At 33.1% G+C, this 25,688-nt stretch overlaps 2 protein-coding genes across 3 annotated transcripts; one reads left to right on the forward strand and one right to left on the reverse strand.

Annotated features, from left to right (window-relative positions):
• Positions 1-731: 731 nt before the first annotated feature.
• Positions 732-18,294, reverse strand: GCC185 (GRIP and coiled-coil domain containing 185 kDa). 2 transcript variants are annotated; one of them, XM_072541762.1, is made up of 7 exons: positions 17,504-18,294; positions 15,061-16,900; positions 3,970-5,098; positions 2,786-2,966; positions 2,461-2,717; positions 2,199-2,394; positions 732-1,911 (listed from the first exon to the last, which is right to left on the reverse strand). In XM_072541762.1, the coding sequence occupies exons 1-7, from the start codon at positions 18,182-18,184 to the stop codon at positions 1,732-1,734; spliced, it is 4,464 nt and encodes a 1,487-aa protein (XP_072397863.1). In that variant the 5' UTR covers positions 18,185-18,294; the 3' UTR covers positions 732-1,731. The 2 variants fall into 2 exon arrangements, with proteins under 2 accessions (XP_072397863.1, XP_072397862.1); XM_072541761.1 differs by having other exon boundaries at positions 733-1,911; positions 3,970-5,104; positions 15,067-16,900.
• Positions 18,295-18,981: 687 nt separating this feature from the next.
• Positions 18,982-25,638, forward strand: LOC140448658 (elongation factor 1-alpha-like). The gene is made up of 4 exons (XM_072541763.1): positions 18,982-19,122; positions 21,589-22,361; positions 24,406-24,681; positions 24,853-25,638. The coding sequence occupies exons 2-4, from the start codon at positions 21,609-21,611 to the stop codon at positions 25,207-25,209; spliced, it is 1,386 nt and encodes a 461-aa protein (XP_072397864.1). The 5' UTR covers positions 18,982-19,122; positions 21,589-21,608; the 3' UTR covers positions 25,210-25,638.
• The last annotated feature ends 50 nt before the right edge of the window (positions 25,639-25,688 follow it).

Raw genomic sequence — 25,688 nt, forward strand, 5'->3', positions numbered from 1 at the left:
AACATATTATCTCCTATATTATATAACATTATATGAGAAAGAAGGTCTATTCAGAGTAAAATAGTAAAAAAAATGTGTTGGGACATGAACGGAAGTCCTAATACAATTTGGGGGAAGATCGCCAGTATCATTACAGATACTGCTGTTGAAATACTTGGAAAAAACGACAGGAAAGAAATTTGAGAATAAGAATGGTGGTGGTCAAACATAGTTCAAGAAAAAATAAAAGATAAGAGTAAATTATATTAACAGTGGCAAGAAAATAGCTCTGACACAGGTCTTCAAATCTGTAGGGTCGCCAAAATGGAAGTGAAAGTAGCAGAAGCGTGTACAAATATATACAATCAACATGATACCAGAAAACGAGAAGGAAATATATATAAAACACCCAAACATAGAGTAAAGAAAGCAGAAGAGCAAGCTATCTACCAAGTTTGAAGTCTCTAGGGCTTTTCTTTCAGGAAAAAGCCACATATGAGAAACCATATACCCCAAATTCAATAGATTTCTTTCTTACATCAACATTATTCTACATACAAAGTATCGGAGACTTTCCCTTCAATAAAAAGAAAAGTCATAAGATGAGAATAAATGTATACTCTTTAAAACTCACAGTTTCAAATGTTCAGGGTTGCCAACAATAAAAATGACGTCATTGCAAGAGTGATCCAATTAAATCTACTATTAAATGATCAAAGAAGAGTCTCTTGATGTTATAAAGGATAAATTAAAGAATCAACAAAAGCATTTAGCATTTTATTAAATATCGAGCTTGTAGTATATATATAAAATTTTAAAATGACAACAGTAAGAGATTAATGTTAACTTATATTTAAATAACATATAAATACATAATATACATATTGCTTTATTGATAATTTACATAAATTGGCTGAATATTCATATAAATAAAGTAGCATCATCTTAAGTCCGAATAAATTGGCGAAAATATGTAGTTTTTAATATTTTATTGATGTAAAATTTTCAGATTCACATTTATACAACATACCACCACCCAGTATTGTTTAAAATTCCGGTTCTCACGTTCAATTATGACAGTATTACGAATTACGACGCTCATATTGGTATTAGTGCTAAATGATGATGATTTTGTACAATGCAGTTAATATATACACAATAAATACATAGTACCTATTGTATTTTGTAGAAATTGGAATAGCAATTATAATGTATTACGTGAGTTGTAGCTGATACATCTATGTTTGAGCTGTAATAAAGGTTGTCTAACTTTTGGCTGTCACCATTCTAACCTATTCATATACCGCCGATTCTTTTAGAACGAGACAAAAAATAATTATATAAAAATCGTGATTACTGAAATACCGAACTGTTCCTAATAATTTGTGGCATCGTGGCATCATTGTTATGGAACATTTTGTGCCAATGTGCGACTGATATGTCTAGCAACCAAAATAAATGCTGCGCTTGAATGATGACATATAAACTATCAAAAATATAAGTAATTATAAAAATAATGCTGTAACATATATGTTATTGCTGATAATTAATGTAGGCGTCAAATTTGACATTCAGACAAGTGACATTAGACAAAAACTGCATTCTTTAGTGTGTTGTTTTGTACAAAATCTATGTTAGGACAAATACATAGGCACCTTTCATTCGTTACTCTCATACGAGACTACCTCGTAACCTTTACGATAAGAACTGTAAATATATGCACCGAATGCTTTAGGAACAATCAAAAGCACTTCATTGGGGCTTGCTTGGCGAAGACCACGTCGGTAAATAGTTGCTCCATCCCTTGAGGCTGAGATCGCTTCCTTTGGCTACTGCGTTGAGCTCTTTGGTCTCTTCTGGACTTAGTTTCAGTATCGTATTCATCACGGGAACCAGACGCGATCTTTCGTCTCCACTGCTCAACGTCACAAACTAAAAAAAAATTAAATAAAGTAATAATAATCTCCTTTGTTGACTTCAAGAGAGCTTTTTCATTTGATTAGAATAATTTACCCTCTTAACTGCTGTAAACGGGTGTTTTAAGGCACACAAGAAAAATGTAAGAACTTTAAGGACGAAATTTTAGACCAAAAAGAAGAAAAATTGATGAATTAAGGGACCCACTAAAGGAATTCGGCTAAAATTAATGTTCGGGTTACGAATAATTAATCTTGTCCAGGCTGTCGTAGCATGTTATGATATTAAAAAGTGGTACTCACCTTAAATACTACATTCTTAAGGTACTCCAGATTTTCCGCGTGTTTTTCACGCTCCTCTGACCTCTGTTGCCTTCTTATCTCCTCTTTAAGTAACTTATTCATCTGGATGTGCTTCACCAGATCCTGTTCCGTGTCAGATAAGAGAGCCGTAAGGTGAGTAACTTTCGATTCTTGTTCGTTTAGTTTTTTCTTAATCCTAGTATACATAAAATAGTTTTATTATCCACAATAGAGAAAGGTCTCTAGAAAAGAAATAACTCACCTCTCGATCTCTTGGTCCGAATCTGCACCTAATAATCTCTCCAATGGTATGGGATGCACAGGGATGGAACTGTTGCTGTCTATACTTTCGGAACCCTCCCCTTCTCCTCTGGGCATCGTGGGTAGTACGGGGGAAGTTTCGCTTGGAGTGGGCACTTTCTCCAAACGGCTCTGCAGCTCTAACACTTCCCTGCTATGACGATTTTCCAGATCAGCCAGCTGTTGTCTATAGCACTGTGAAACTGTATCAGCATGGACCTGTAAAATTAACAATATCCTCATAATACGAAGTTAATCGATGACGAAGGTGAAAAATGCATCGTTACCTTAAGGTTTCTCAGTGTTTCTGCGTTTTCTGAAACGCTCTTCTCGTGTTTGGTGGACAAATCGGCAAATTGTGTCTTTACTTCGTCACGATCTTCTTCCAGTTCTCTTATTCTGTTTAAATATTCTTTTATTTCTGTCGACAGTTTGGAATTTTCCTTTTCTAGATGCTCAACTTTTATCCTAGAAGATAGAGCAATATAAGTGCATTCGTATTTCAAAATCTAGTGAAATTTGCACCATAAAGTGAATTTTATCCACCCTTTCAGACAGTGTCAGATCGAAGACAAACTTGGAAAGACAAAGGTAGGATTTTTAGCCGTGTTGCATCGACTGGTGAGTATGAACAAAGGCGAAACATGTAGTGTGAAAAAAAAAACAGACTTTTAGTGAGAAAATGCATGCCCTTTGATGAATACAACCTCCGCGCAGAGAAGATCATCGGAGGAAGGCAAGGAAGATAAACCATCGAGCAAATATTCACGATTAAGCAGGTTTTAAGCAAAGCCCGACAACATTACATATACACTATAATATTTTCGTCGACTTTGAACAAATTATGCTAGATGACTATCTGATGATTTACAGTGGTGTTGCGAAAGAAACCAGCAAAGAAGGAGTCGCCCTATTAGTACACAGAAAATTTTTACACCAAGTATAAGAATGTAAATATACCTATGGAAGAATAGTAAGTGTAAAAGTTGAACTGGATGTCAAACCTATGAATGAGATAGCAATATATGCACCAGAGAACAACAGGGATAGCACCACAAGGGAAAACTACTACAAACACCTTCAGACTGTAATAAATGAGATCCCAAATGATGAATATATAATCATTATGGGTGATTTTAACACCCGTGTTGGCAAAGATATAGTTCCAGGAATAAAACAGCGATATAATGAAAATATCAGAAATGAAATATATGACTCGATAAACGGGGCAGATTTATACAAAATTATAAGTGAATTTGAAATTACGTCCAAACTCTTTAGGCTCATCCGAATGACGAACACAGTGGTTAAGGTACAGATCCAACTTTAGATGACACAAGGATTAAAAGAGGGTGATGGACTGGCACCAACATTGTTTAATTTAGCACTGGAGCACGTAGTTATGCTAAACAAACGGGTGTAAACACAAAAAAGACTAAAATCGAATGATATTTTAAATTAAGTTACTTACTTTGACTCGTCGAGTTGCCGAGACAGCACCGAATTTTGAGCAAGAAGCGAAGCAACCTCCTCGGAAAGTTTTTCTTCGAGCCCGACGTCCCTTTTCTGGTTCTGCCTCAGCACACTCTGAGCTCTCACTTTGTATCCATCGTATTCACTTTGTATCACTTTCAATTCGTCTTTGCTCAGTTTGAGGTGATCCTGGGCCTCGCGCAAGCTTTGATGGAGCCTCAAGTTTTCGTTCGATAACTGATCGCGCTCCGATTTAAGCGTCGAATTCGTTTTTTGGTGTTCGGCGATGACTTTGCACAGTTCTGTAGATAGTTCTTCGGTTTCTGATCGGGAGACTTCTAGTTGTTGGGTGAGGCTGTGGATCTTTTCGAGTTTTTGACTGACGTCATCGTCTAACGAGGATATTTGTTTCTTATAAGTAGTAATTTCTGATGTTACAGTAAGTAGATTATGTTGTTCTTCGGTTACTCTATTTTCCAAAAGCTTGTTTTGTTCCCTAAGAGCGTTAATCGTTGTTTTTTGCGAGTCAATTTGGTTGTTTAGTTTCGTTATTTCTTCCTGTTGCTTCTCTAGCTTCTTGGTCGATTCCTTAGCGCTTCTTTCGTAGTCCTGCATCTCCAAACTGAGGACGGAATTCTTTTTGCGCTCGTTATTAGATTGCTCTAGAAGATTTTTAGTATGCTTGTGGCTCTCGATTTCGGATTTCAATGCTTGCTCTTTATTTTCTAAGCTACCGTTGAGTGTAACAATTTTGGCTTCGAATTCCTTTTTCAAAACATTATTAGCCTCTAATTCCTTCCTAAGTGTTTGAATTTTGGCACCGACTTGCTTTTTCCAATTATCTGTGGCTTGTTTTTCTTTTTTATAATTTTCTATCTCCACCTTCAACGTGCTGACATATTCTTCTTTGTCCGCTAATAGTTGTTTATCACGGGAAATGTCGTTTGCAGCTGTGTTGAGCTGTATTTGTAGGTTTTTGCATTCTTTTCGCGATTTCTCCAATTCGTCTTCTAATTTATCGCATTGATTTTGTAAGTTCTGTATGGTCTTTATGTTTATCATCAATTTCTTTTGTGCTTCTTCGTTTTCCGATTGATTTTGTGCTATGGTTTGGGTAAGTTCTCTAACTTTACCTGTGAAGAAGAATACGTCTTTGTAATATCTTTACGCATTTTAATGACATTTACAATAGTTTTTTAGAAGATAGATCTTTATTAAAGTACATTTTAGTATCATAGAGATTGATCTCTCTAGCATTTAAAAATAATATAAAACACTTTGAAATATAATATAACAAAATACCTATAGACAGCTCTGAAAAATGGATAAGTAATGATTTTAGAAATATAAGTTTTATACATACAAACGGTTTGTCAAAAAATAGAAAACAAACATCACAACGCAAGTATATTTTGTGAAAGTTTCTTCTACATTCTGCTGAACAATCTCTACGAAGTATGAGAAAATGTCCATCAAAATAGCGAAAAGAAAAAACAAATTTTTCGTATGTCGCCGTAACTGTCATCGAAATGCCACAATTTTTAAACATGAAAACAATTCTTTGGAATCGCAACTTGTTATTACGAAACAGGATGGAACGTTGGAACACAAAAAGTACCAACAAGAATCAAACTGAAAAAAAGAAATGTAGAATTGAGAAATAGACCACAGAAGGTTACATTTATGAACTATTTCGAAATATTAAAATTTGAAAGAATCAGTGAAGTGAAGTGAAGTAAAGAAATTGCAAATGTTTGCCCATAGTCAAAATAATAGTGTAACTACCTGATGGTAGTGCAAGAACTAGAGTAATTATAAGTTGACAGTGAAGGAAATAGTGCAATTATCAGCTGATAGTGAATTATCAGTGAAATTATATGTTGAAAATGTAAGAAACACGAGCACTATTTGATAATTGTAAAATAAAAATAGTAATTACGCTGATGGAGAAAGAAAGGTAGTAATTATATGCTCATAGTGAAATAAATAGTGCAATTATCAGCTGATAATGAAATTATCAGTGAAATTATATGTTGAAAATGTAAGAAACACGAGCACTATTTGATAATTGTAAAATAAAAATAGTAATTACGCTGATGGAGAAAGAAAGGTAGTAATTATATGCTCATAGTGAAAGAAATAGTGCAATTATCAGCTGATAATGAAATTATCATTGAAATTAATTGTTGAAAATGTAAGAAACACCAGCACTATTTGCTAATTGTAAAATAAAAATAGTAATTACGTTGATTGTGAAAGAAAGGTAGTAATTATATGCTCATAGTGAAAGAAATAGTGCAATTATCAGCTGATAATGAAATTATCAGTGAAATTAATTGTTGAAAATGTAAGAAACACGAGCACTATTTGCTAATTATCCAATAAAAATAGTAATTACGCTGATTGTGAAAAAAAATGTAGTAATTATATGCTCATAGTGAAAGAAATAGTGCAATTATCAGCTAATAGTGCAATTTATCAGTGAAATTATATGTTGAAAATGTAAGAAACACGCGCACTATTTGCTAATTATGAAATAAAAATAGTAATTACGCTGATGGAGAAAGAAAAGTAGTAGTTATATGCTCATAGTGAAAGAAATTATAGTGCAATTATCAGCTGATAGTGAACTTATATGTTGAAAATGAAAGGAACGCGGGAACTATTTGCTGATTGTGAAATAAAATAGTAATTATGCTGATTGTGAAAGAAAGATTCTATGTTGATTGTTTAAATTCAAATATGGTTGTGTCAACTAATCAAAACATTTGTTCTCCCTGTATTCCTACGATCCCTATAAGTACCGCCGTCGGGCTTGTGGAATGCGTCCCATTAAAATACAAGAGCACCAGTCGTTAAGAGGAAAAGACGTAACCCGGCAAGTGAACCCATGTACGCATATTGAATTGGTTTTGTTCGTTATTTCGTAGTACAAACCATGGTAATTAGACCCAGCGGTAAGTTTTTACCTAGTTTTACCTAAACCTATAAATTGTCTTTGATTGTTTATTGCAACCATTTAAATTTTGATAATTATTTGCACCTATGAGTAAAAGTTCATTTTTCTCGCCAGAGTTATCGAAGGAATAGTTCGTGTTAATTTAATTACTATTAATTCGTAATAGTACATTTGTTTGTTAATTCCTCACATTGATAGTGAAAGAAACAGTGCAATTATTGGCTGATAGTGAAAGAAATAGTTAATTATAGGCTAATAGTGAAAGAAATATTGGAATTTCAGCCGATAGTGGATTATCAGTGAAATTAAATCTTGAAAATGAAAGAAACATAGGAACTATTTATTGAGTGTGAAATAAAAACAGTAATTACACTGACTGTGAAAGAAAGGTAGTAATTATATGCTGATAGTGAAATAAACAGTACATTTATAGGCTGATACTAAAAAAAAACAGTGAAATTATAGACTTATAGTGAAATAAATACTGCAATTATCAGCTGATAGTGAATTATCAGTGAAATTATATGTTGAAATTTAAAGAAATACGGGAACTATTTGCTGATTGAGAAATAAAATAGTAATTATGCTAATTGTGAAAGAAAGATAGTAATTCTATGCTGATAGAGAAATAAACAGTGTAAATAACTGTTTGAAGTTAAACAAAATCTACAAAAATCTTTTTATGGTCAAAGAAATAGTGCAATTATCAGGTAAACGTGAAGAAGATAAAGGAATTATCAGTTGATAGTTAATTATTAGCGGAATTTTATACTGACAGCGAAATAAACAGCAATTATCGGTGTCTATTTTAATTCTACAAAGAAGTATAGACCTGTCAAGTTAAAGGAGTACCTAAGGTATATCTACTTTCATCTGTTTTTATTTTGTAATTTGTTTTACCTTAATTTATTTTATTAGTATTAAAATATAAAACCTAACTTAATCTAACCTTATTGCCTACTTAAGAAATAAAAGACCTTTTTAACGTGTGCCTTTTGGACAGTAATATACCCGACAAATGGCACAATGCTGAGGTAATTCTATTGTACAAAAAAGGAGATCCCCATGAATTAGAAAACTATAGACACATAAGTTTTCTTAGTCACCTATACAAACTCCTTACAAGAATAGTAACTGGACGAAAAGTCAAGATACAGCACAATGGACAAAAATGAGGGAGCAGTGGACGCAAAGGGCTGGATGATGATGAAGATGATGAAAATATAAAAAAAAAACAGAAAAATCTGAGTGCAATAAAAACAAGCCTTACTTATATTAAAATTTTTATTACATATCATATTTGTCTACAATATACATTTTAAAGGATTAAATTCAAAAGCAATGCCCCGATCTACTTCTAAATACTTCTCTCTCATCGTTACATTGTACCGATATTGACAAACTTTAACATCAGCACCGTCACTAACACAAATAGGCCTTTTTGAATTAACATAATCCCCTGGCACTTTTCTTCGATTTTATTTTCGGCGATCACTCTGTAGATGTCGTACAAACAATAACAAAACCACGGATTTCCCACCAGGGTAATTTTTTTCAAGCCGCTCAACCTGATGAAGAACGACGACCTCAGGAACATCAAGTAGTTGTGGTCGATGTATAGGTTATCGAGAAGATGCAGACCTCGTATAGGAAAGGCGCTTCCGTCGAATTCTTTTAGATTATTATTGGTGAGGACGAGTGTTTGTAGATTAGGTGTTTGTGAAAAACTTCCCGCTTCGATGGTGGATATTTTGTTGAATCCCAGGTTGAGAACTCTGAGATTGATCAAATTTTGAAGCATGAAATTCGAAACTACCGTCAAGGAGTTATTGTGGAGCCATAGTATTTGTATTTTTTCGGGAAAACTGATTATTTTGTGTACGAAGATGGTTTCTATATTATTACTGTTGAGTTTCAATCGGGATAGATTGGGGAAATTAGCTAGAACTCCGTCTTCTATATCGGACAATAAATTATAGCCCAAATCCAGTGAGTTTAACGACGGTAAATTCACAAATACACCTTGTCTAATGAACTTCAAGTTGTTGTGGTTCAAAAGTAAGTTTGATAGTTTCGGTAAGTTGCTGAACGTTTTAGGATGCACGTCGGTTATTTCGTTGTAGTACAGGTACAGCGATTTTAGCTCCGGTAAATCTTTAAACGATTCTGAATACAGTTTGTGAGTATTAGTATTAGATATTAACACCATCGTTAAGTTCTTGCCGTTTGAAAACGAGTCGACAATGACCTCAAACGCTTTATTGTTATTATTTATTTCGATTGAAGTAACGTCTTGTAAACCATTCGCCGTTTCGTTAAAAAACCGTTCGGATATGTAGCTTATATTTTCACATATTAATTTATTATGGTTTTTTACACAATCGCTAAACGATTTATTAATGAACACTAATAAAAAAGCAATTACGAACTTATTTAAGCACATTTTGAAATGTACTGCACCCACTGGGATTCGTTTTGTGTTTATACAAATCTTATCGATAAAAACAAAACACCGCAACCGATTTCATAATGACGTAATTCACGGAAACTGTAAAGTACTGTATAATACGAACGATTACTGTTGTTTCGTAGCAGGTTTGAAACGATAGCTGGAACGAATCGCAACGTTCACATACGGGGAGATGCGAAAAATACTTTTTACGCAAAAAATTGTATTCTCAACATTCCATAAACAAATAAAGATACCGTAATGGATATTCACAGAATGACGTAATACACAAAAACTGTGAAGTACAAAAGCAGATTCGCTTTATTTTTTAGCTCGAAGCGACTGCAACTTTTACATAAACTAAAAGCCATGTATGAAGACCGATAACTATTTTTTATAATTAAGAGATGATCAGTGGCCCTCAAACAGTGGCTTTAAAATTTAATAATTCAAATCACTTAAAAAGTAAATGATTTAATTAATGCTAGTTAATAGTTAATAGTTAATGCTAGTTTAGAGTTCCAGAAAGCTAAAGACTGGTTTTCTATGAATAGGTTGGTTTTAAATCAAAATAAAACAGATCTTCTTTTGTTTAAGACAAATTATGCACATTCAGATATGCCAAACAGTATTATTGTAAATAATGACACTTTAAATATTAGCAGCAGTACCAAATTTTTAGGATTATATATTGACAGTTTTTTATGTTGGGATAAACATGTTGACCAGTTATGTATGTCTTTGAGTAAAGTGATTTACAGCTTTAGAGTTCTAAAAAAATACATAAATAGTAACTCATTAAAAACAGTGTATCATGCTAATTTTGAAGCAAAATTTAGATATGGTCTAATAAATTTTGGCCACAGTAGGGACATAAATAATGTATTTCTGGTTCAGAAAAAAATAATCAGAGTTATGTTTGACTTAAAAAGTAGGGAATCATGTAGAGGGCATTTTAGGAGTAATAATATTTTAACAGTTTACGCTGTATTTATTCAAGACTGCTTACTGTTTCTATATAAGAATAAAATACTCTTTAGGAACTTTGAGCCCAATAGTATAGTAAATACCAGGCTATATAATTATAAAATTCCAATACACAGGTTAAGTATAACAGAAAAAAACGCTCTTTATTGCTGCATCAAATTGTTTAATAAACTGCCTGAACCTATCAAAAGGGAGGAAAGATTAAGTTTGTATAAACATCAAATATTTAAATTACTGGTAGCTCTTGAGCCATATTCTGTGGAGGACTATTTGTATATGTAACAGTTAGGAATAAGTAAATATTTTCGTTTGTGACACTGTTTTTTTTTAATAATTTTATGTTCACGGAATGTATATTATTTTCTAAAAATAAAGATATTGTTATGTTATGTTAATTTTCTATATTTTATATTCAGTAAGAATGTTGGATTTTGTTCTATTAAAGTCAAATTAACTGAATATAATATTTATATATAATCTATTACACACAATAAAATTTATTTGATTAATGACATTTTAAATATAGTAATCATTCTGTGTATAATAGTCCATTGAAAAGTTGAGATTTTTGCCCATTTTTGAGATGACGTAATTTTATTTTTTGATATGTGTGGGTAGTTAATATAAGCTTAACTTCAAGTTTGTGGGGTCGCCGCTCTTGTCCGCCCTCCCTCTTGGAACAAGCAAAGGGTTTTCACGCTGTATCTCGTAAATTAGCAACCCTACAGAATATTTTATAAAACATAATTTGTAGGAAATTAAAATTTCTACAACTTTGTTTGTATTACTTTATTCGTAAAATTGAAAATAAAAATGTTATAAACCAAAAAAAACAATAAAGCCCCGGGAGTTGACGAGATTCCAGCAGAACTGTATAAGGTAGGTGGCAACCACCTATCAAGTCATATCCACGCGCTTATCAAAGAAATATGGCAAGAAGAGAAAATACCCGACGAATGGAAGAAAAGTATAGTATGCCCAATCTATAAAAAAGGAGACAAACTCCAGTGCAAAAACTACCGTGGAATTTCTCTACTATGTACAGCGTATAAAGTCCTCACGTATATTATAAACCAGCGACTCCAACCACTAGCGGAAAATATTGTTGGAGAGTATCAGACGGGCTTCAGACGGGAAGATCGACAATGGATCAAATATTTACAGTCAAGCAGGTCTTGAGCAAATCGTGGGAACACGACATTGATGTTCACAACGTGTTTGTAGACTTCAAACAGGCATACGATTCAGTCAAAAGGGACAGACTATACTATATATTGGCAGAATTAGCAATACCACATAAGCTGATTAGACTCATTAAAGCCACAATGGATGAAACTCAAGCATGTGTACGAATACAAAACAACCGGACAGACTTTTTCAAAATCTCGCAGGGACTAAAGCAGGGAGATGGGCTGGCACCAACATTGTTTAACCTGGCACTGGAGTATGCGGTTAGGCAAATGCAAACTGGACGAGAAAACCTACTGACCAATAAAACGGTTCAACTGGCTGCCTACGCCGATGATATTAATATTATGAGTAGAACATCAACAGGAGCACAGGAAGCATACGCAGAGTTAAAAACACAAACGAAAAGGCTAGGTCTGGAAATTAACACAGAAAAAACAAAATAATGGTACAGACGAAAAGAAATATAATCCCACAAAACATTATGCATGAAGATGACATTGAAACGGTTGGAAAGTTTACATACCTGGGAGTAGAAATATATGCCGATGGAGCAGAGGATGGAGAAATACGAAAAAGGATAACGCAGGCAAACAAAGCTTATTTTGCCCTCTCCCATATATTTCGGTCTAAAAGTGTCCACCGAAATACAAAGATGAGAATCTATAAAACTTTAATTCGGCCAATAGCATGTTATGGCAGCGAAGCATGGGTCCTGAAAGAAACATCCAAAAACAAACTCGACACATTCGAAAGAAAAGTACTGAGGAGAATACTAGGACCTGTGAGGGAAAACGGAATCTTCAGAATTCGATATAACAACGAGCTCTATCAACTGTATAAGGAAACACCCCTGTCAGACTTCATTAGAATACAAAGATTGCAATGGGCCGGACATGTGATACGAATGGGAGAGGATAGGCTACCAAAACGAGCACTGAACGCCAGAATGCAGGGAAAGAGACCAGTTGGAAAGCCAAGAAAGCGCTGGGAAGACACAGTAAGCAGCGACGCACAAGCACTTTTAGGAGTCCGTGTATGGAGAAGAGCAGCCACAGACAGACAAGGGTGGAGGCAAAAAATAAAGGAGGCCAAGGCTCATTTTGGGCTGTAGTGCCGTAGAAGAAGAAGAAACCAAAATAACTGAAAATGTTTGAACAAATTTTCTTTTGGGCCTTATCATTTTTTTTCTGTTTATTTTACAATAAAATGGAATAATAGCAATATTATAGAGGGCTTTTTATAGAGTAATTTGTACTACAAATTTTTTAAATTTCATAAATTTTTCTGGGTTTTACAGCGCTCCGAAGTTGGTCGGGTTTATTTCTATTATTTTTTATCGTAAAATTGAAAATAAAAAAGTTCTTAACAAAAATAACTAAAAATTTTTGAACAAATTTTCTTTTGGACCTTGTAACTTTTTTTTTGGTCATTTTACAATAAAAATACATCAGAGCAATATTATAGGTTTTCAACGAATAATTTTCGCTACAAATGTCTTCAATTTCATTAATTTCTGTGGGTTTTACAGCACTTCCAAAGTTGGCTGGGTTATTGAATACTCATAAGAATACGATAAAAACGAACCATTAGGCTAAGTTTTTTATTACCTATGTTTTTATTCATATAATTTATTATTTTGTGAACATTCCTATGGTATTATTAGTTTATTATCGACCTTTTTCCCGACCACCTATGGGGGAGAGTCTGGAGGCTCGTTTTTTAGGTGGTATAAGTGACCTCTTTTAAATGGCAATACTAGTCTACCCTTGATTAAAGTATTAAAGTTTATTTGGTTTATTTTTAAGCTTTGTTAAAACTTTTGAAACTGGATTCCATTAATAAATAAATAAATTTAGCCGCTTTTTTACCACTTTATCCTTATGAAGAGGAAAGTAGGGTACTTATACACACTTTTCACATAATACTATGCCAGTTTCACATAAAAATACCAACAATGGTTATCAAATAATAAACGAAGAAGTTGCTGGAATGCTTAAATAAAGACAAAGCAGTTATGATCCAAAAAACGAAATCCTATCAAGAATCGAACAAGCAAGGAAAGCATTCATGAGCATGAAAACATTTTTTACAAGATCAGACCTTAGTCTGCAGCTTATCAGATGTTACGTTTTTTCTGTCTTATTGTATGGCTGTGAAAGTTGGACAATGGACTCTGAAATAGAAAAAATAATAGATGCCTTTGAGATGTATATATACAGACGAATGTTGAGAATTCCATGAGTACAAAGAGTTACTAATGTTGATGTATTTCGTGTAAACAAAAAGAATTACTAAGAATAATCAAAGAGAGGAAAATGCAATATTTGGGTCATGTGTTGAGAGGCGAAAGATACGAATTACTTTTAAGTTATATTGGAAGGAAAAGTACAGGGCAAAATATCAGTAGGAAGACGCCAGAACTGATGGCTGAAAGACCTGAGGAGATGGTTCGACCGCTCATCCGCAGAAATTTTTCATGCAGCAGTTTTCAAAACTGCAATTGCCACTTGGATCGCCAACCTTTGAAAGGAGACGGCACCATGAGAAGAAGAGTTATGATAATGGCAAACAGAATGATACTTATAATATGGACAAAAATCCACAATGGAATACGAAATACATTATTAACCATATTGAAAATAAAGATCCTACTGCTCTAGAGTCCTTTGAGGCTAAAAACATGTGACTTATGTTATTAAATGAGATAAACTTTTCCAACATCAGTCAGCTATGGACAAAGTGTCAGATACATCAATTGCAGACAAAATATCAGAAATAAACATCCAGACCACTACCAACAAACGTCAAAAACAACATACTCTTTAACAAATGCTTTGTCAGTATACTATTAACCATTCAGTACACAATTATTAACTATATAGAGTCAAAAGCATTATAATTTTCACATCAGTGTAAAGATATTTTTGAATGTGCCCTTACTTTGTTTTAAAAGTATAAGGTACTTGAACCGTTATAAAGAAAATAAGACAAAAATATTTTAGTCATTACCCAGGACCCAAAATACCCATTGGATGACTTTTTTTATATAAAGTCAGGAATATTAATTAGAATTTTGCAAAAACTACTGAACCTATCGAAACCATATTCCACATATTATTTACAGAAATAACAACTAACAATTTGGATAAGTTTCATATGATTAACAAAAAATGTCTTAACAATTATATAAAAATTTCGTTTTTCACTTTAATTTGCAATAACTTTTTTGTTTATGGAGCAATTTTAACTCATAAAGTTTTGTTTAAAAGGTTATGGGATCTATATTCCTTCATCTCTAGAATAATTTTCAATAGGATGTACAGTTTTCTCACAATACTGATTTATATTGATGATACTGAAGATTTTTTCACATAATTGTAAAAAAAAAATACAAACAATGATGTTTGTAGATGAAACATTGGTCTTAAAACTTTCCAACTTGCATAATATATAATGGAAGATATCACAATGAGCCAATATAAGAACATATTTTAAAGAAAAACACTTACCTTTAAGTTTAACTGCCAAATTCCTCAATTTTCCATACTTCTCCTCCCAAGATCCCTCCAGATCCTTCAGCCTATTCACCTCTTCAGTCCTGGAAATGGTTGAAGTGGACAAAGTATCATTATCAGCATAACTATTCTCCATATTAGCATTCAACCTGTCCCTTAAACCCTCTATCTCACTTCTCAAACCAATAATTTCATTACTTGTACCAAGATCTCTGTTATTTTTGAGCTCTTGTAGTTCTAAAGTTAATCCTTCAATGATCCTTTCTTTCTCTGTGATATTATCAATGTTTTTATTGGCTTGAGTTTCATGAATTTGTAGTTTTTTGAGCACCTCTTCACGATGGGCTTCTAATTTAGAAATTATTTCGCCTCTTTCTTTAATTGCTTGGTTCATTTCATTCATTTCAGACAACAATTCGGCATTTTCTCTCTTTAAACTAACAACTTGCTCTTCAAATTCATCTAAATTATAAGGCACTTCGTTGGTTTGAATAGAGCAGTCTATTCTGTTGGAGAAAGAATACTGGAATTTTCGAAGATTTTCTTGCAAAGTTTCATTTTCTGCTGTTAGTTGCTTGTTTTCATTTGCTAGGTTTTTAATCTCTTCTGTTGACCTCTTTTCTAATTCTTCGAATGAACGGACTTGGTTTTGTAGGTTTGTTACAGTCTTCTCATACTCTTTTAATTTGTCTTGTGTTTCTAGAGTGAACTTTTCTGATTTTTCTCTAACATCCTTCTCTTCATTATTGACTTTATTAATTTCTTCATGAAGATCTGATTTAACCTTTAACAGGGTAGTATTTTCTTTTCTTAATATGTTCAGTTCATTTTCTTGTTCTTGGATAATTTTACTCATGGAGGTGATTTTTTCTTCAGTACTTGTTTTTAAGCTTTCAATTTGGCTTTCTAACTGTTCTATTACCTTCTCGGCATTTGTTTGATTAAGTTTTAGGGCCTCAATTTGTTTCTCTAAATCATTTATTTGAACAGTTAAGTCATTTTCTAATTTTTCCTTTTCTGTTAACTTACTGTTAAAATCTGTCTCAATTTTTTTCTTTTCCTCTAATTGCTTTTGTAACTCTTGAATTTCCAAGAGTAAATTATCAATTTTCCTACTTGATTCTGTTAGATTTTCTTCGATATCTAAATGATTATCTTTCAAGTACTCCAATTCTTGTATCCTCTTTAATAATACATCCTTTTCTTCATCATATGTAGCTTTAAGAGTGTCGTTCTCATTAATAATTTTATCTTTGTCTTCTATTACTTTATTGGAGTCCAAATTGTTTTGTTTAAGTTGTTCAATATCTTCAGTTAACTGTGAAATATTTAATCTAGCCTGTTTAATCTCCTCAGTGATGCTTAGAATCTGGTCTTGTGAATGTATTAATTGGTTTTGTAAGTCAGTTTTCTCATTCTCATATTTATCAGTAAGAATTTTGATTTCATTTTCAAAACTACTACTATCTTCAACTTTACTTTGCTCCTCTATTTTTTGCTTCAAGACTTGGTTTTCTGCTACAACACTGCTGAGATATTTTACTATGTTCTTCTCCCCTAAGTCTAGCTGATCTTTCCATTCTTTTACTTGGTCTATATATGATTTAAACAGTTCTAAAATTTCAGCTTTGTTTTGTTTCAACTCTTTAGCTATACTGGCAAACTTCACTATTTTCGAGTGATAAAATTTTAACTTTTGCTTGAGTTTGGCATTATTTTCTTTTATTTCTTTTATATTATTTTCAGATTCTAACAATTTTATATTCAAATTATTACTTTCTGCTTTGTTAACTTCTTTTTTCCTGTTCGAAGCTTCAAACTCTTCAATCTGAAATGATACACCAATATGGAAGATCAAAATACAACAATAAACTTGTCTTAATCTCGAAAAACATTTGCAATGAAGAAATATTTGTTTATATGTGTTCTGTCAATGATAAAAACACTTTTGTTAGCTTAAAATATGATGAACTTGTTAAATTTAACAAATTCAAAGCTGACAAAAGTATAAAACATTATATAGTCATGGATATATATTTTTACATTTGTTACTTAAGCTTTTATTCAAAAGATCTTTCTTTTCTAAACATTGGACATTGTATATTTTAACATTAACACACATATCATAAAAAAACATCAGAATATAGCATTTGAATTGTAATTTCTATAAATACTACTGAAAATATCCAGGAAAGAACAAATAACATCTAAAATTGTTTACAAAAAATAAAATTATGACCTATTTACAGAAATCAAAAAGACCAATGAATTAAACTAATTATTTATATAGAAGGTAACAACAGACATAAGTTCATAGATCACTAATGGCCCAAAATATGTGCCTATAGTATCAAGTGACAAAGAAATTTGCCAAAATTATTCCCAAATTTTTAAGAAATTCAAAGCCTTTTAAAAAGGAAAATTTACTTACCAAACTTTTTGATGACACTAACTCTTCACTAATGGTCAATATACTTTTATCCTTTTCACCTAAATTAATTGTAAGAATTTCAATTTTATCTTTTAACCCACTATTTTCATTTTTCAACTTCTTCAGTTCTTCTAAGCTAATACTCAACATTTTTTCCAGTTCTTGTCGTTTTTCATCTTTCTCTTTGGATTCACTTAGATCTATTAAATTTGCTTCATCAGTTCTTTCTTTTGCTACGGCTAGCTGTTTTTCTAGTGTTTCTAAATCCTGAATCAACTGTTCATTTTCGTCTGTTAACCTTTTTATTTGTCTCTTGTAAGAAGTATTTTCGTTATCACAAGTACTGAATTTTTCTTCGCATTCCTTCAGTTGCACTTCATACTCTCCAATTCTCTTGGACAATGTTTCATTTTTAGTTTTTAGGGATTGGTTGTCAGTTACTAAGTTTAGCTTTTGTTGGGTTAAATTGTCTATATATTCTTGTAAAGCAACATCAGTGTTGGTATTTTTCTTATTTAACTCAGCTTTTAACTTATTGTTTTCCTCTTGTAGTGCACTTTTGGATTGTTTTGCTTTTTGGGCAATTTGTAATAATTGAGTACATTTTTTGACGAGCTCCTCTTTGGTTAAATTTTCTAGAATTGACTTTTTGTTTGTGTCATTTGTAACTTCAGATTCCATTTTGTATATTAAAACTAGTAATAATTAAAAAATTATATTAATTTTCACATTATTCCACGTATATTTATTGTTGTAGGTGTCTAATATGTCACGAAAATGTCAATTTTTGGCAAGAACGTCTTCTTTTTTAGTTTTTGTGTTGATTTGTCGTAGGCCATGATCATTATGTTAAACCAGCTTAGTTTATGTAACACTTCTTCGTATTAAGTAGTAAAATAAACATATGGTTTATTATAATTAACAAACTTAACAATTATTATTGATTTGCAACTGATTTCTATTCAAGAATATAGTTATTGCAAGTTGATGTCAGAATATGTATATTTGTATAACGATCAATTTGGCAACATTGTTATCGCAGGAATTTATATTTATTTTCCATTTTGAAAATATATTTACTGTTTTTTGGGTTTTTAATTATACAGAAACCTAGACAAAAGTTATCTAAGATTATGAATGGTTTTGAAATTTTCTCACAGTAGATGTACACAGTAATGTTAGATCTTTCGTATAATTTTATTACTAAAAACCGTACCACAGTAATTAGAAGAAAAACAAATAATATAATTTGCAGATTGATGTCTAAAAAACTTAAGATTCGCGCTATTCGTTCATCCCTGAACGTCATTTCTTGAAAGCTTTCTATTGGTTGATATTTTAATATTCTTCCCCTATTTTCCTATTATCATTTAATTGACAGTAAAAATAATTGGAACTATAATTATTCGCAATGTCAATATAAGTTATTTGCGTATATAAACGAGAACATAATAAAGTTAAATCTACACATAATATAGTTTTGATTAAATTATTTTCTCCTGCAAATCTGCATAAATCAATACTTCACCCCTCCATGGAAACCTCTCCTCTAACTTCCGCTAGCTTGCGCTTGTAGGGTTCTGTCGATTTTCTCGATCTCTTGCTGTGCATTTGGGCAGGTAAGTGGTGCTAAATTTCTTTCTCTGCTTTAATATTATTTTTGATGCAAGTGTTTTCACGGAAATTTATAAAATACTTTAGTTTGATATTGTAAATGCATTGAATTTGCTGCGATAGTAAATTTTGAATGTTTTTGACGGGAATGACGGCCGGCAACCGGCATTTGAAACTCCCATTGGAAATTGATACTTGAATATTCTTTTAAAATCTATTTTCTTCACAATCTCTAGCTATTGTTAAAGTAATTTTCGTGATTGCACTATTCCTTTAATATATTTTATAGTTGCTAAATAATTGCATTTGCTAACACGCGCCTCCTCCCATACTTGTAAAAATTAGCGATGTGAGTTCTATTTTAAATACGCAGGGAAATGTTGCCTTTAAACTGACCTGTCCCAACAAAAGTGAATTTAATTCCACGAAAATTTTGAGACTTAAGGTGATCTTTAAATAAATAATTTGTCACAGACAAAATCAATAATAGGGAATGGATTTTCCTCTCGCTCGTGAAAAGTCACTTTGGGGTCTTATTTCGTCACGTTGCATCACAAAATGGCCTCTAATGCAATTTAGCACTTATTAAGAAAAAAACTGTGATTCCTGCCAAAAACTTACAATGCTATAAATCATTGCAATTTTAAAATAATCTAGTGTCATATTTAAAGAAGCTAGGTGTATGTCAAGGTCATTTAAATTAAAACTCATCGATTTTGTGTAGTTGTACATGATACAGAGACTTATGATTCAAAAGTTATGAAAAAATGGACTTACTAAGGCACTTGGTATTCAGATTTAAATAATATGTAATGCTTTTTATCTGTAAACTAAGTAATTAATATCATTTGATTCACAGTGACATGAGCGCGCTTTTATTTTTTATTGCAGGATATTATATTTTTAAAAATACTTCATTATTTGAATAATATTTTTACTAATTAAATATTGTATGATATTTTGTTATTTATATATAGCATTTTCGATATTTCTCTTTTGTTAGAATCTGTAGCAGCTGTTTATAATCTTTGCTTTATATTCTTTCATTTTCTTGTGGTTTTCCATTATTTTGGTATATCAAAACGCCTTTTAATTCTTCTTTACTTAATTTTAAATACATATTCTTAAATTTAAATCTTCAGGAATGTGGTAAAGTCATATTACCACCCACGTATACACATAATCCGTTTGCTATAAATTTTTTCTTTTGTATCAGCAAGTCTTGGCACGATGCCATCGTGTTTTATGAGTAATAATATTGATTCTGGAGTACTGTCTGTATGTCTATTGGTTTTTATATCGTTGTGGTTCTAAGAACATGTTATATTTTTCTGGGTGTGTCTCTCATTCATCTTTCAGCTAGTTTCTACTTCAATATTTTTTTATTAATTTTGTCTTTACTGTTTTTGATTTCATAAAGTGTTTTTGAAGACAGCTTGTGGTTTTCATATATCTTTTCAAGCGAATTAAAAACCCATTCATTTTGCTGTTTTTGATTTAATAGCATCGTGATAACAGGTGTTCATAATGGTAGAGGTGACCAAATAACCCTTGTCTGACTTTTTCATCATTTCTACGGTTGTTATTCCGTTATTCCACGCTCAGTTTTTACTGAGTGTAATATATGTTTAATATTCATCTCAAATCTCATTCTTTTATCTTATTATTTCTGATAATTTCGATCAGTTTATCATCTTCTTTCATCCAGCATTTTCTTTCCGAGTACTTCCACCATTGTATCATGTTTAACCTAAAGAATACTTTATTTTAGTGTTTGAAACATAGATAAAGGTCTTAGTTAATAGTTTGTATATCTTTAAATAAGACCATTAAAATAAAATGGTACTTTTCTTGGGTCTACACTGTTACAGAAGCCCAACTGTATGTCGCTAATATCTTCTAACTACTTTGGAGTGTATTTTGGTGTGTATGATTATTAAAGAATGTTTTTAGTATATTTGATATGAAACTAATGTTGAGTTAACTGTGTATTCTTACTTGTGGCTCCTTTTAGAAGGTCGGAAACCATCATAGCGATTCTTGTATTAGTCTATTCTATTTAAATAGATAAATTTGTATCTATGTATATCTGATAAGTGTGTTTATCTGTGTAAGGGTGTTTTTCTTGTCTTTTTGGTCAATTTTTATATATTACGTACGGTTCTGATGTCTCTGTACGTTGTAAAGGACAACCAAAATTATTACTATTTCCTCAACGTCCCTTCTGTATGTGCGAACCTGAATAATACTTATTTGCAATTTTGTGTTCTAAGTGCAGCTTCCAGCTACAACCCTTTGTTCACCAATCAACAGCAATTCCCAATTTTTTTAGTATTTTTCTGACGTTAATAATAAAAATAATCTATTTGTTATGAACATATATTATCTTCAGTCTTATTATAAAATATATATCTTAAAAAGAGAATTTTATATATTTCGAGTTAATTTCAGACATATTTGATCTCTTGCAGAAAGAAAATAGCCATTCAAAATGGGTAAAGAAAAGATTCATATTAACATCGTCGTCATTGGTCACGTAGATTCTGGCAAGTCCACGTCTACCGGTCACCTGATCTACAAATGCGGTGGTATCGACAAACGTACTATCGAAAAGTTCGAAAAGGAGGCCCAGGAAATGGGCAAAGGTTCTTTCAAATACGCCTGGGTCTTGGACAAATTGAAAGCCGAACGTGAACGTGGTATCACCATTGACATCGCCCTCTGGAAATTTGAAACTGCCAAGTATTACGTTACTATAATCGACGCACCCGGACACAGAGATTTCATCAAGAACATGATCACCGGTACTTCCCAGGCCGATTGCGCCGTCCTCATCGTAGCCGCTGGCACGGGCGAATTCGAAGCAGGAATCTCGAAGAACGGCCAAACTCGCGAACATGCCTTGCTTGCCTTTACCCTTGGAGTGAAACAGCTGATCGTAGGAGTCAACAAGATGGACTCCACCGAGCCACCCTATTCGGAAACCCGATTTGAAGAGATCAAGAAGGAGGTGTCGTCATATATCAAGAAGATCGGCTACAATCCAGCTGCTGTAGCGTTCGTACCTATCTCCGGTTGGCACGGGGATAACATGCTCGAAAGTTCCGACAAGATGCCCTGGTTCAAAGGATGGACCGTCGAACGCAAAGAAGGAAAAGCCGAGGGAAAAACTTTGATTGAAGCCTTAGACGCCATTTTGCCTCCTTCCAGACCCACCGAGAAACCTTTGAGACTTCCTCTTCAGGTAAATCATTTTTTTATCATCAAGTTTTCATTTTTTTTGTTGTTTTTATATTTATACACTCGGATGCAAAAAAACGCAATGGAGAAAATTTTGGTCGAATTCAAAGTATTTCAGTTTTTTTTTATTTTAAGCCCTATTTTGATGATTTTTTTAGCATACTGTGTAAAAATTTATAAATTGTAATTTAGTATAGTGAGTTTTTTAATAAAAATTTGTATTTGACTTATTATACGGGGTTAATCGAAAGGTGGTTTTTTATCCTAACTTTGCAACATCCTGTGGAATAATTCCGTTAGCGGATTTTCGTAAAACTTTGTTTTTCGGTTGCAACCATGTCTTCTAAGTATTATGTTTTTTGTTTCATGTGAAAATATGGATTGGTTCATTTTTAGGAGCGAAATGACTTTGCCACCCACAATTTACGACTTTTCCTATTATTACCATTATCTTGTGTATTAATTTGTAATACGACGATGGGGGCGTTGGTGACTTAAATCGAGGGAATGTCATATCGACATCCCAGAAGCATTATATTTAAATAATAGTTAAAAGCAACGACGTGATCTTGATTTTAATGAACAATGATAACAATAACAAAACATAAAAAAACAATTTAAATGTAACTTAACCTAAGTACGCAAATAACAAAGAAAAACTACTAAAAAATAACTTAATACTTTGTATTGCCTCCCCTAGCCCCTATAACTGCCTGTATACATACTGCCAGTCGATGTTTTGCTATTCCTCATCTAGAGCCAAGCGAAGTTCGTTAATTGAAGCTGGTGCGACTTCGCGACCTCTAATATTTCTACCAAGCATGTTCCAAACGTGCTCTATTGGGTTCAGATCTGGCGAACACGCTGGCCAGTTCATTTTATTAATACCAACTTGCTCTAAATATTGCGTGAGACACATTGCAGAGTGGGGTCGCGCATTATCTTGCATTAATAGAAAATCATCGCCGATATATTGAGAAAAGAGTACCACGTGATTCGCTAAGATTTCCTCAATATACCGGTGTGCAGTCAAGGAACTTCAATAAATACCAATTCAGTGTCCTCTCGGGATACTCGTGCATTTCCTGCCCATACCATCACTCAACCCCTCCATGGCTAACGCGAGGACTGAAATCGCACTCCGCAAATCTCTCTCCAGTCGACGCCATACTCGTTCTCTCCCATCTGATGAGGGAAGAAAGTATCTCGACTCATTGGTAAAAAGAACATTACTACATTGTTTTAAATTCCAATGTAAATGTTCCCTGGAAAATTGTAGTCTAGCTACTCTGTGCCGCGGAAGTCATTTGGGCCCAGTTAGTAGTCTGCAACTTTGCTGTAATCTTGAATTCCTGAAGCTGATTTCTTGTTTCATCATCGTTATCGTCATGAAACTCCTTCTGTCCACTGCTGCACATAGGTCTCTCCCATTTTTCGTCACTCTTCACGGTTTTGTGCTTCTTGTTGCCATTTCTTGGATATTTGGATGGTAGAGCGATGAGTGTGTAGTACTCTAGCCACATATTCATCATTTCGTCCATTTTCAACCAGAGCAACGGCTTTCGCACAATCTTCGACACTAAGAACCATGATAATTTATAGGTAAACAAAATGTAAGTATTCATACTACATAATGATAAGTCACTAAAACCGTATTACAAAATAACTCTAAAATAATCATAATTAAAAAAGTCCTAAATTGTGGGTGGCAAATTCATTTGGCTCTAAAAAATTAACCAAGGCATATTTTGACATAAAACAAAAAATACAATGCTTAGGATAATAATAATAAATCCACGTTTTAATTAACCCGGTACAATAAGTGAAATATAAAATGTTATCAAAAAACTGACTATACCAAATTAAAATTTATAAATTTATACACAGTGTACCAGAAATTTTTGAGTGTATATTCTACCCATACTTTCAGACTATTTTTGTTGCCTCATATATTCAAAACATTGTAGGGTATTGTTTCATATATAGTTTTCTTGGTGATTATCAACAGATTACAATAAAAAGAGTTGTCCTAACTTGTTGTATTGCAGGATGTCTACAAAATCGGCGGCATTGGAACTGTTCCAGTAGGAAGAGTTGAAACTGGAATCCTTAAACCCGGTATGGTTGTCACTTTCGCTCCGGTAGGCCTCACCACCGAAGTCAAGTCCGTAGAAATGCATCACGAAGCACTCCAGGAAGCAGTACCAGGAGATAACGTCGGCTTCAACGTGAAGAACGTCTCTGTGAAGGAGCTGAGACGTGGATACGTCGCCGGAGACTCAAAGAACAATCCACCAAGAGGCGCTTCTGATTTTATGGCACAGGTGTGATATTTGTTCCCTTTTATTTATTTTTTTTTTGGAATTTTGGACTAAATTTTTTTGATTTATAATTTTTCCGTAAAAAATACATTTTGAGCTTAATTTACACTTTTTACATCGTATTTACTAGTTTTGTTATGCGAATTGCTTTTTAGTGTTGTATTTTTATTACAGGTCATCGTGCTGAACCATCCAGGGCAGATAGCAAACGGTTACACTCCGGTCCTGGATTGCCACACGGCCCACATCGCCTGCAAATTCGCCGAGATCAAAGAGAAGTGCGACCGCCGTACCGGCAAAACCACCGAAGAGAACCCGAAGGCGATCAAGAGCGGCGACGCCGCCATCGTCAATCTGGTTCCCTCCAAGCCGATGTGCGTCGAGTCGTTCCAGGAGTTCCCGCCGTTGGGCCGCTTCGCCGTGCGCGACATGCGCCAAACAGTCGCCGTGGGTGTGATTAAATCGGTCACTTTCAAAGACACTGCTGGCAAAGTTACGAAGGCCGCCGAGAAAGCCCAAAAGAAGAAATAACTAGGCTTAGTGCTGCCTCGTTCCGCCATAGGCAACAAGGAAATCTTCATCATTTACTATTATTATTATTTGTTGTTTAGGTGGTTGCAGCGGAATTATTTTCATCGGAAGGAGTTTAGAAGGAAAGATGGTGTTCTGATTATTTTAGTTCTTTTTTTCAATTTAATTTAAAGTTTAATCCCATAAATTATTATTATTATGATTGAGAAACTTTTTCCATTGTCATTTTGGTTAGCGTTCGATTGATTTCTATTGGAGCGAGCTCGTAATGACGTAATTGATATGATTGATACGTACGTATATAGGATAAGTTACTTTTAGTCATATGATATTATTATTTGTTATGTTTTTGTTGATACTTGATGATGATAGACTTGATAAAATTAATGTATAAGCTTCTTATTAACCATTAAAGAAGCTCTTGAAGCATTTTGTGTTTTTATTTGCTTTACCCCTCAGTTAAATCCTAAGAAAGAAAC

Source organism: Diabrotica undecimpunctata, chromosome 8 (assembly GCF_040954645.1).
Source record: "Diabrotica undecimpunctata isolate CICGRU chromosome 8, icDiaUnde3, whole genome shotgun sequence".
NCBI lineage: Eukaryota > Metazoa > Arthropoda > Insecta > Coleoptera > Chrysomelidae > Diabrotica > Diabrotica undecimpunctata.

What these genes read in the sequence shown, in the direction of transcription:
- GCC185 (XM_072541762.1), bottom strand. Translation starts at nt 18,184, where the DNA reads ATGGAATCTGAAGTTACAAATGACACAAACAAAAAGTCAATTCTAGAA. An exon ending in TAGTGTCATCAAAAAGTTTG is followed by an intron (nt 16,901 to 17,503) that starts GTAAGTAAATTT and finishes GTATCATTTCAG; the next exon opens with ATTGAAGAGTTTGAAGCTTC. An exon ending in TCGGACCAAGAGATCGAGAG is followed by an intron (nt 2,395 to 2,460) that starts GTGAGTTATTTC and finishes TATGTATACTAG; the next exon opens with GATTAAGAAAAAACTAAACG.
- LOC140448658 (XM_072541763.1), top strand. Translation starts at nt 21,609, where the DNA reads ATGGGTAAAGAAAAGATTCATATTAACATCGTCGTCATTGGTCACGTA. An exon ending in CTTTGAGACTTCCTCTTCAG is followed by an intron (nt 22,362 to 24,405) that starts GTAAATCATTTT and finishes GTTGTATTGCAG; the next exon opens with GATGTCTACAAAATCGGCGG. An exon ending in CTTCTGATTTTATGGCACAG is followed by an intron (nt 24,682 to 24,852) that starts GTGTGATATTTG and finishes TTTTTATTACAG; the next exon opens with GTCATCGTGCTGAACCATCC.